Consider the following 12,283-nt stretch of genomic DNA (forward strand, 5'->3'; position numbering starts at 1 on the left):
ATTAGCATATGCAGTTGGTATAACAGCTAGAGATGTGCATATTTATTATCATGTTGTGAGGGAAAGAAAACTCATCTATGAAGACCAGTGATATATATATATATTTTTTTTTCTTTTTTGCAACAAATTTGTACCAGCAAACAAATTATTCAGTTACATCACAATACGCTTCATTAAGATGAAACAACTTATAGGATTCAGATTCTAGTTTCAGATATCTTTAACTAAAATAGTCATTACCAGAGTGAAAGAATTTATGTAAAGAGACATAATACAAACAAACACCTATTTATGTCTTAAAAACAAAGATAAAAAGGGACATGACCAGAGAGTTTTGGTAGTTCTAGCTAACTCATACCAGATATTAGCAAGGCTTCAATACATTAAAAAAAAAAAAAAGCTTCTAAACAAAATATGAGAGAAGAAATAAAGATAAGATAGAGAAGAGATGCATACAAAAAGATTTTAAAAATTGGGGAAAAAGGAAAAATGAAAAAAAGGAAATTAAAAGAATGAATAAAGTTTCTGCAGGTTTAAGGTGGCAGATAAAATATTTCTTTTAAATATATATCTACTTTTTAAAAGTAGCATTGGAAATGTAATAAATGAAAAATAAAAATAAAATCGCAATGGTTATTAGGTTAGTAAAGAAACCTTACAGAACAGAACAGTTTCAAAAGCAATACATTGAAAGGGCACCACTGTAAAGACACCTCCTGCAGCTGACACAGGAGCAGGGACGGCACAGCTAGAAGCAGGGATGGGAGGAGTTATAACAAGTGAGCAGGTCAGCTATGGGATTAGTGAAGGCTTACAGCATCGCCTGGCCAGAATCCTGTTTCAGAACAGCTACCTATGGCATTTGCCTCCTGGAATACATCTGAGGAGCAGCTCTCTTAGAAATGCGGGTCTACCACTAGCCATGTAGCCTGGGCACTGACATCAGAGATAAAATAGGACACCCTTCCCCAGTGAAAAAGTAATTTTCCTGTCAACAGTGTGGTCAATGAGAAAGGCAACTATAGGAAGAAAATTTCCAGTTAAAGAATATGAAACCCATTTGCTAATCGTGGGGGGAGATAAAGCTTTTAAATTAAACAATGTAAAAAGAAATGATCAAGATGAAACTGGAAATTCAATCCAATTCCCTTCAAACTCATATTTTAAGATTCAAGACAATAACAACACATTGAGGAGAGTAAATGTCATTAAATTTTGAGGACTTAATAGGGACTTACAAAAGGACAGTCACTAGTGAGAATCAATAAAAAGATCAATGAAGCAAAGAAAAGTGCAATGATAGTCTAACGTAAATATGCTTTCACCTTATATGAAGGATGTCAAATCAGTGGTATAACGGTGAACTAATGAACAACTTTTGTTGGGACAGCTAGATTGTGATCTGAAGGAAAAAAGCATTCCATTTTGATCTCATCCTTTCTGTCCATGTATCTCTAAGAAATTTGTAATCTTCAAAGATTAAAGGTTAGAATTTAAAACAAAATATAAAAAATAAAATACATAAAGAATATTTCAGTAATTTTGGCTTGAGGAAAGATTTTCCAAAACATAAAATTGAGAAAGCATTCAGCATAGAATTAACAGATGAAATTTTTATATATTTAAATGGGCAAAAAAGAACAAAGTATATAAATTGAAAGCAACTAGAACAAAGTAAAAGAAAACTCTTCCAACATATATAAAATGATGATGTAAATACTTATGCCATAAGATTTTAAAATGAACATGAGAAAAGACAAATCAAAATGAAAATAGGCAAGTAAAAGGGCATATGCTTTACATAGGAAATAAAAAGTTATATACATGTAAGAGAAAGTGTTTGTTTGGATCATCTGTTGCTTTGGCCTTGTTTGATTATAAGAGGAAACACATTGCTGAATACAATATTGGAACATTTATCAAACAAAGAAGGCAGCTATATTGACCCAAACAACGGGATAGGCGTGTAGCCAAACCTAGGTCTATGAGATATCATGTTTCTAAATTTGAATAAAATCAAAATAGATTCCTGATTCAGCCATATGAGGCAACCTGCAAAAATGGTAACACAAAAGATTCATGGTTGTCGAATAATTTAGAGTGATTATTTATTATTAATTTAATTGGGAAGTTACTCTAATTTCAGCATATCAGTATGGCCTGTAATACCTATTATATAGCAATTAATCTCCTAAATCAGTGGTTATCCATGCCATCTCCATAGAACCAGTTGGGGAGCTTGGTAGGCCCACACCCCAGATATTCTAAATCAGGCTGTATTCCCAAACCCACTTACAATCCATACCTATGTCCTCATAGGGAGTTCTCTATTCTCACTGTTTAAGGATAAAATAAGAGGCACTCATTTTCCAGTGCCTCTCCATGATATATCAGAAGTAGCCAGCAGTAGGCTACAGTGGCAGTACAACTAAACCAGCAATAATTTTGAGTATAAGGAAAAAAATGACATTTGACCAGTGGGCAGTATCTCAAACAATAAAATTTCCTATTTACCTTTTCTGGATAGAGAGACGTTCAGAGTTGAGGAAACATACAAATTCAATAGTACCAACTAATAACAAATATGTGTCACGCTATTAAGGACTTGGAAAAAAAAAGAATGGACTATTAGCGATGGGAGGAAATTTTATGTAAGTGAATTTCTCAGAGTGGACCCAATATTGGGACTATTACTGCTCCAAAGAAATGCCAGTTAGCAATTTTTCATAGTCACTCCATGAGTGTTCAAAACACTCATGTTCATGTTGGTAAGGACAGAAGCTCTGGAAGGGATAAAAAACATGAATGTAACTTTAACAAGAAGAGTAGTTACTGACTTTGGAGTACTCAATTGTCATTGAATGAATCAATTAGTGAATTCCAATGTTACTATAACTCAAGGGAATTTAACCCATTTACTTAAGGGTAACCTAAAGTCACTGGTCCCTTTCCATAATACAACTGCAGCCATTTGTCCTTACTAACTAGACATTTGTTCTAGAAACTGTACTAACTTTTCCTTCCCATTATGCCTTGTCAATGGTCACAGCAAATGGCTTACTGAATGCTTTATCATATGCTCAGTCACTCGGTCAGGTCCAACTCTTTGAGAGACTATGGACTATAGCCCACCAGGCTCCCCTGTCCATGGGATTATTTAGGCAAGAATACTGGAGTGGGTTGCCATTTCTTTCTCCAACAAACTATCATGGTGTCTCACATATTGCTGTCTCCTTTCAAGGAATGCCTTTCACTGGAGAAGGAAGAGAGTGGGTTGAGGCTCTAGAGACATAAAGGTCATCTTATATGTTTTATCAGGAAGAAACAGTCGTCCATAGCACATTGAAATAACCTACTAAAGACTCAGTCACTGAATCAGTAGGAGCACTTACACTATCAAACAGCTACGTCATATGTTCTGAACTATATGATGCTGTTTTACCCAATTCCGAAAATACGGTTCTAGAGCCAAAATGATTCTGGAGTTTGGGTATTGAAACTTACAACTTATTATAGTTAATACTCACTGTGAATCTTAATTTTATGTGTCAAATTGGCTAGACAATGGATGTGCAGGGAACTGATCAAACATTACTTTGGGTGTTTCTGTGAGGGTACTTTTCAATGAGATTTAACATTTAAATCAGTAGACTGTGTAAAGCAAACTGCCCTCTCTAAAACAGGTGAGCCTCATCCAATCAATTCAAAGTCTGATAGAACAAAACGCTGATCCTATCCCAGGAAAGAGAATTCTCCAGTGTGATCACCTTTGAACTAGGATATTGACACTTCTTAGTTCTAAGCAGTTTACCAGCCTGTGAATGCAAAAATAAATATCCACTCTATAAATTTGGATTTGTCAGCCTCAATTAACATGTGAGCCAATTCCGTATAATAAATCTTTCTTCATAATATATACTATTGGTTCTGTCCCAGTAAAGAACACTGGCTAATATACTCTTTCAAACATTTTTCTTCACACTCTCTAGGTGTTTAACTCTGATGTTTTAAATGTTTTAACACCAAAGAGGAATGCTACCATTTGAGATAAAATTTGCATTGAATTGAAGCTGAACACTGATACTTGGACATTTTGAGGTGCCTTATACCACTAGACAAATAGGCAAAAGTGACAGCTATGATGTCAATTGGTATACAACTGACTCTGATTCCCAAGGAGAAATAGATTCACTGATCTACAATGGAAGTAGGGAGGACTAAGTAAGATTTCTGCTCCAATCCCTGGTTTAGTTGTAAGGGTGAGGTTACACACAGCACCACACAACCCCCAATATTAGTGGCATAATCTTACAGAGGCTTATTTATCATTCATTCTATGGAGATCTCGGTTGGGTAAGGCTGGGGACGGGGGCCCTCTCTCACCATATTTTCAGGCCAATACTGCTGATCCCTGTGGTAAATGAAGAGAAACAGTGGAAACTCTACTTTCTGGTCACACTTTATTATAAGAGAAAGTCAGAGGCCACTCTTTATACCAAGGTGAAAGGAGTAAAGTCAAAATCAAGTGCCTGGAAGGAGATCTGGAAATCTTTGCTAATCAGTACTAAGAGTGCCATGCACTACCATACCTGTCACTCAAAGTAAGTGAAAAATGAATCCTGCTCTACACAAGCAGTACAAACAAAATCTCAGACCTATCAGCTAAAACTGCTTGAGTCCCTACACTAGGGAAGCATTTCCAAGAAGCTGAGGAATGTTTTATGCTTCAGCTACAGCTTTCAACCAGTAGTAAAACTAGGACTATAGGCCTACAGACTTTACACATGTTTCATTCTTTGTATTATTAATAATTTCATTTAATGAGATTCACTTATAGTTGAATATACATTTTTCTTATTGTATTTATGTACATTGAGATCAAATGGATAAAGATAAAGGAGAAAATAATCATCCCCAGAAATGTTTCCAAGAACCAGGACTTGAAGCTGGATATAGTAACTATACAAGATGCTGGGTTATCTACATTTAAGGAAGATGTGTATTTTTGCTGACATATTTAGTAGCATTAGTAATGATTAGTATTTTTTTTCCAACTTTTATCTTCAGAAAAGAAAAGATATTGGATAATTCAGTGGTTGGATGGTGGTGAACACATACTGCTTACTCCCAACAAGAATTTGTCTTTCATCCTCAGGTTATGACACCCTCATTTGGCTTTGAGGAAACAAATAATTTCATAGTAATCTTGTTAATCAAGAAGCCCTATTCCAAAGTGCTAACACTGTGACATGGGAAATAAGACAAACCAAAAACATGATTCTCCTGAGGATCTGAATCTTGAATAGAGGAATAAGGATACCCGAAGCATTTGGAATCAATTTATCTTAGCAGTAACCTATGGACTCTGTCTTCTTAGTCAGAGTTTCCTCAAACTGTTGTTTTCTTTCCCTTTTTTTCTAATTGGATAATTGCTTTACAGAATTTTGTGGTTTTCTGTCATACATTAACAAGAATCAGCCATTCCAGTTTGAGGAGTTGCCTCAAACTGCTCTGATTCCTATCTTTTCTGAAACATATTTCTTCATTTTTCCATTAATTCTATGAGCAACTTCATAACTTTTCAGTAAACTCTATTTTGGATCAGAAACTAGATTTTATTTCTGTTGTTTATAGAAAAGTCAATCTAACTAATGCCATATCCAACTTTAAAACTGATTAGCCATGCAAATAAAAATAAGGACATATTTTTACCTTTGACAAAAATAAAAACTACTGAAGATAGCCAATTTAAAAGATGTTATGGGAAATAAAACATTATATATTGCTTTTGGGATTATAATTCAATACAAAGTTTCTGTATGGCAATTCAGCAGAACCTGACAAGTAAAATTTAAGATATTTGAATATGCTTTTAAAAACAGATTGATTGTTAACTTAAATTATTCCAATATTTTTAACATGCAGGCAATATAAATATCTCCCAGTAAGAGTAGCTAAAAACAAAAACAAAAACACTATGGAATACTGTACAGCTCTTAAAAACATTTAAACTTATCAGTATCTACTGAATTCAAACAATATTTACCATATGTTTTTGAGCAAAAAGAAGCAAGCTGCAGAGCAACAAAAAACTATACTCTAAATTATACAAAAGATCTATTTCTCTACACAAAACATACATGTAGGTCTATATATGAATACATTGTATATATACGAATGCATTCACTCAGTCATGTCTGACTCTTTGTGATCCCAGGGACTGAACTCCTGCCAGGCTCCTCTGCCCACAGAATTTTCCAGGCAAGAATACTGGAGTGTGGTACCATTTCCTACTCCAGAGGATCTTCCTGACCCAGGGATCGAACCTACGTGTCTTGCATCTCCTACATGGACAGGCAGATTCTTTACCATTGTACCACCTGGGAAACCCTAATATACATATATTAATATCTATATTTATAGAAGGTCTTAGAGGATACACACAAACAATTCACAATAATAATACCCTGAAAGGTGCTAGACCTTAAAATGGGGCCCTTAACTTAATTTCTAAATTATATTCATTGTAGTGTGGAATTATACAAGTACATATTTTACTTTAATTTTTCAAAATATTAAAATAGATAAGGTAATAGGATGCCTAACAGTCAAAGAGTAAAAGGAAACATGTTATATATATATAAAGTGCAGTAGGAAAAAAAATGAAATGTGAAAATAAGGCTAAAATCAATGTTGCTGCTGCTACTGCTGCTGCTAAGTCACTTCAGTTGTGTCTGACTCTGTGCGACCCCATAGACGGCAGCCCACCAGGCTCCCCAGTCCCTGGGATTCTCCAGGCAAGAACACTGGAGTGGGTTGCCATTTCCTTCTCCAATGCATGAAAGTGAAAAGTGAAAGGGAAGTTGCTCAGTCGTGTCCGATGTTACTACAGTATATTTACATAGAGCTACAATGGCACCCCACTCCAGTACTTTTGCCTAGAAAATCCCATGGATGGAGGAGCCTGGTAGGCTGCAGTCCATGGGGTCGATAGAGTCGGACACGACTGAGCGACTTCACTTTCGCTTTCATGCATTGGAAAAGGAAATGGCAACCCACTCCAGTGTTCTTGCCTGGAGAATCCCAGGGATGGGGGAGCCTGGTGGGCTGCCATCTATGGGGTCGCACAGAATCGGACACGACTGAAGTGACTTAGCAATAGCAGCAGCAACATAGTGATTATGTTATTAATTAACATTACTAAAAATGATACTGATAACAAAATTCATCAGGGACATATTATGTAGTAAGTACGTTTTTATATGCTTCATGGGAATCATCCCAAATTTACTTCATAACGATCCTATGATGCTGGTACTATTATTGCATTTCATGGAGAAGATGATGACAACACAGGGAAGTTAAATGATGAGGTTTACAATTACCAGAGTCAGCAGACAATTAGTTTAACTATAAATTACAAGCAAATCCTAGGTTTACTTGGTCTAGTGAAGTTACAGAGGTCTTGGAGTAGCTCAACTTCTTAAAGCACAGTTCCTTAATCCTGCAGTGAGTGCTGAATAAGTCGCTTCAGTCATGTCCAAGTCTCTGTGACACTACAGACTGTAGCCTGCCAGGCTTCTCTTTTCATGAAATTCTCCAGGCAAGAATACTCGAGTGGGTTGCCATGCCCTCCTCCAGGGGATCTTCCCAACCCAGGGATGGAACCCGCATCTCTTATGGCTCCTGCACTGGCACATAGTTTCTTTACCTCTAGCGCCACCTGGGAAGTCCCAGCAGAGTAAGAGCTATTTTTTGAAGTGCAGAGAATATTAAAGAACAAGAAAAAGAGGCACCCTGGTTGAGCATCTGTGTTAATATCAAGGCTTTACTTTTGCTTGTCTTTGACAAGGCTGGAACTTACTGCATGTGGCTGAGTTAGTCAATAATCTGATCATGATCCTCTACTGGAGTTTGACAAAGGCAGTGTTCTGAACTAAATTCCTATGGGGAGCCTGCCTTCTACAGCAAGGTGGTTCCACCCATCACTGCTCAGCATTTGAAACTGGCCCTGGACAACAGGTAGCAGGGAGGGAAGAAAAAGATGAGTATAAGTGTGGGAGCCTGTGCTAATTAATTGCATATAGTTTCATTTATCTAACAGAAGATTTGATGGTGTACATTTTATTCTGAGCATTTAAAAGATAACTTTAACATTTGCTTTCTCATTTCTGAGAATAACCTAGAAGACTTACTTTGATCATACTGACATATTTTTCAAAAAAAAACTTTGTTTATAGACCTTTTTTCTACTTCATCTGGTTTAATGTTTCCTATCATGTTGACAGACAGAAATCAGATCAGTGAAAGATGACATTAATTAGTTAAACAGGTCAAACTAATAATGATTTATTTCCGTGCATAGTGATGACATCAAAAGTATATGGTATCTGTTGAAAAATAATTGTATTTCATTACATCTTGCCTATTACAAAGTATCTTATAAGACAGTGATAGTTATTGGATTTTGTAGGTAGTAAATGGAAAAATCACATTATGATTTCCAGTCTTTGTTAACCAGCATTTTTTCTTCTGTAGTAGATCTATATCTTATATTTAATAAAGAAAGGAAAGGAAAGCAGCACTTCCAACCAATAGATGGTTTAGTTATTTCAGCATCCAGCTAATATATGTGTATGTTTGTGGTACAATTATTATTATTATTAACATTTGCATAGTATGAAAATTACTTCACAATATTTTTAAAAGGAGGAAAATCTGATTGAAACAGGTCATTTTGAAAAACAGCATCTGCACTAGTTACTCTTATGTAGTTGATATTCAATGTTGTTATCTATGCTAATCTGGCTGCTGTATTTGAATAACATTATTTCCAGGCTTGTCAGCCTGCTTATTTAATTAATTAGTATTAAATAAGTTAATGGTAATAATATATTTAGACTTACCCTGGCATTGGTCCATTTCCAGCAAGACTGTAAACCTGACGAGGATTTAGTAGGTATTGGAATTTTCTGTAAATTCTATAAAGGTGAAAACATAGAAGAAAAAAATTAAATTTAGTGATACCTCCAAGTTTTTATTCTAAAATGCACATTGATTTGGAACATTCTCTATCCTGCTTTTGCATATTATTTATCTAATAAGCTTTCAAATAAATACTTTAAAATACCAGGATAAAATTAAATATCTTTTCTTAATAGATCCTTGTGTAATTTACAAATTGGACTACCCTAACAGAAATTAAAGTTATTTATCCCATATATATAATGGTTTTGGACACTTTGTATGTATGTTAGTGAAGACTATGATCCCATTTGCTTAATTACTTCACATAAACAATCAGCTTGATGAGCTAGCTCACAAAATTTGCTAAACTATTTCACCAGGAGCATATCAAACAATTCATTTTTTTCTGAAATAAATTAATCATTGTATAACCAATGCAATAGAAATGTTTCTAAGTATACACACATCCCATATCAGAATTCTGAGGCAAAATATCACATGTAAAGAAATATATTTAGTTTTTAAAATTAGTTTTTACATACATGTGAAAATATTACTATATATCTTAATGCCTCCATCTCATGTTTACTGATAGGGCTTCCTTGATAGCTCAGTTGGTAAAGAATCCACCTGCAATGCAGAAGACCCCAGTTTGATTCCTGGGTCGGGAAGATCCCCTGTAGAAGGGAAAGGCTACCCACTCCAGTATTCTGGCCTGGAGAATTCCATGAACTGTATAATCCATGGGGTCACAAAGAGTTGGACATGACTGAACGACTTGCACATACACAGACACATTTACTGATAGAAATCTTCAAATATCTGTTTATATCGTCCCACTTCCTTGAGCAATACCCTTGCATTCTAGATCTGGAATAATGATACCACCCAGTGTCTTAAGAATGATTTTAGTCATCTCGGGACCTCTTTTTCCCCAGCACCCGAAACAGAGGACAATCCTGTACCTTCTAACTGAGTAATGTCTACCATACCTGGTTATTCTATCTCATGCCTTACTTCAGGCTTTCAAGTTCTCTCACCAGATCTGTGAAAGTCTTGCCTATCCAGCCTTCTTCTGTACTGCTACTTAAGTACAGTCATGCTGTTTTCAAGAAGAAAAATCACTGCCAGTCAGGAAACTTATACAATATTTTATTATATTTTCTCACCTTTCTCCTTCTTCCTCTTAAATTTCAACCCCAATGAATATCTTCTGGCTCCTTACCAAAACAGCACACCCATCCACAATTATGTCTTTTTTCTTCTTTTGCCTGTCTAATACCCACTTAGAACCAACTCAAAGTCTTCAGAGACAATCACTGTTTTCCTCTGAACTTCCATGGCACCTTTATTTTAAACACTCTTAACTTCTACCTTGGGGTTATTATAGAAAATCTATTTATGTGTCTGCCTTCCTGTAGGACTATATCTTCTGTCTCATCCCCAGTTTCTAGCAGAGACTAGATTCTCTCAAGTGTTGCCATCTAAATGATGTGTGAGCACTTCCACAACTGTTGATGGGTATGGGAAACTACCTATGTGTGAATATTTATTTCTGTGACCTTTTCCTGTTTACCTAATACATCAAAGAAGAAAATCTACATATTTTGAAAGGAAAACCCTGAATGCTGTGCTGTGTGCTTAGTCGCTCAGTCATGTCTGACTCTTTGTGAACCCATGGACTGTAGCCTGCCTAGGTTCCTCTGTCCATGGGGATTCTCCATGCAAGAATACTGGAATGGGTTGCCATGCTCTCCTCCAGGAGATCTTCCAAACCCAGAAATCGAACACAGGTCTCCTGCATTGCAGGTGGATTCTTTAGCATCTAATCCACCAGGGAAGAAACATATTTTGAAAAGAAAACCCTGAATAGAATCCCCTTATTTGTGAAAGATGGCTCCTATGCATTCAGGACAATTTATGATCACACACATAATAGATCTCCTTTAAACATATTTACAGTTCTTTTGACTTTAAATGGTCCTTGTTAGTGCATAAAGGACAAAACGTGAGTGTGCATACAGGAGAACTCAAATATCCTCCTTGCCCCATTAAATTTAATTTATTGATAATTTCAGTGTATCTATCTATATTTTTTAAGGAATTAGTTTTAACTACTGGGAGAAGAGAGAGAAAGATATTTCATTTAAGGGTCATTTGGCATGATTAACGTTATTTTAATTTGAGGGGGATTTTTCCATTTGAAAATTCTTTTCACTTTATACTCTGTTTCTAATTTCAAATATGAATTTTAGCCTCATCTATTGCTTTGTGAAGAGTGTGCTTCTTTTCAAGATATCTATAACATAAACAACAAACAAACTATGAGTAGTAAAGGAAGAAATGATTTTATCATCATCATTTACTATTTCATGTGTCTAAAAGAAGGCAACTAGTCTCTTTAGTAAAACATTATAAACACTTTATATCAACAAGCCACTAGTTATTTAAAATAATTTCTATCATATTTAGCAGAGTTTAAAATATATATGTATCATGATAAAAAGGGAACACTTTTTAAGCAGAAATAATATTTTATTGAATGGAAAATGACCATTGTTCATTTAACTGAGATAAAGTTGGAAAGTTAAATGATAGGAAAGGAAATTACTTTTCAAAATTCCATTATTCATAGAAACATTTCAACTTCATTATTTGGTAAAACCACAATAGAAATTTCTATTTTATTATCATAGTGTTTGTGTGAGTGCTTTTATCTGATTGCTCATTTTTTAGCTGGGATCAGTAAAAATTTCTAGAAATTATTAAGGTAACAGGTAACAACTAAATTTCTGTTTATGATACTCCTTAGGATGACATAAGATTTATTCTTCGGTGTGGCAACTTTCATATCTTTAGCAATTATTAGAATTTAATCATTAATTTTACAAAAAGGAAAAAAAATAGTGTCCACAAGAATACTGAGACAATACGTAATGCAGTTCATTATTATTATGAATAAATATACTATTCTTCTCCAGTGTATATGTCATCATGTTCTCCAAACACACATGCAGATAATCATTAAAATATATTTTGTCTAGAAGCTGAATGTAAATTCTGTTTCTTACTACTGGGCAGGTGATGAATTCCGTTCCTTACTACTGAGTGATGATTTACCTGAAGTCACCTGTTGATCATCTAGAGAACCAATTTTCATCCAACCGTATTTATGGGCTGTGCTATATGCAAAGCTCTTTGTTAATGGCTAGGGAAGTCATAGGGAGGGTGGAGAGAATTCAGATATCTGAGATATGATAATAAAATCTCTACAAATGGCCATTACTATATTAAAATTTCACTGTAAAACAGGGAG

General features: G+C 35.1%; 1 protein-coding gene across 7 annotated transcripts in view; it reads right to left on the bottom strand.

Moving 5' to 3' along the window:
- The window catches only part of DGKB (diacylglycerol kinase beta), an 869,212-nt gene that overhangs the window by 520,341 nt on the left and 336,588 nt on the right, over nt 1-12,283 (bottom strand). For all 7 annotated transcript variants that reach the window (XM_061413599.1, XM_061413603.1, XM_061413600.1 and 4 more), the window contains one exon: nt 8,907-8,981. In XM_061413599.1, coding sequence (XP_061269583.1) covers nt 8,907-8,981 — 75 coding nt within the window. The remainder of the gene's footprint in view (nt 1-8,906; nt 8,982-12,283) is intronic.

Source organism: Bos javanicus, chromosome 4, assembly GCF_032452875.1.
Source record: "Bos javanicus breed banteng chromosome 4, ARS-OSU_banteng_1.0, whole genome shotgun sequence".
Classification (NCBI taxonomy): domain Eukaryota; kingdom Metazoa; phylum Chordata; class Mammalia; order Artiodactyla; family Bovidae; genus Bos; species Bos javanicus.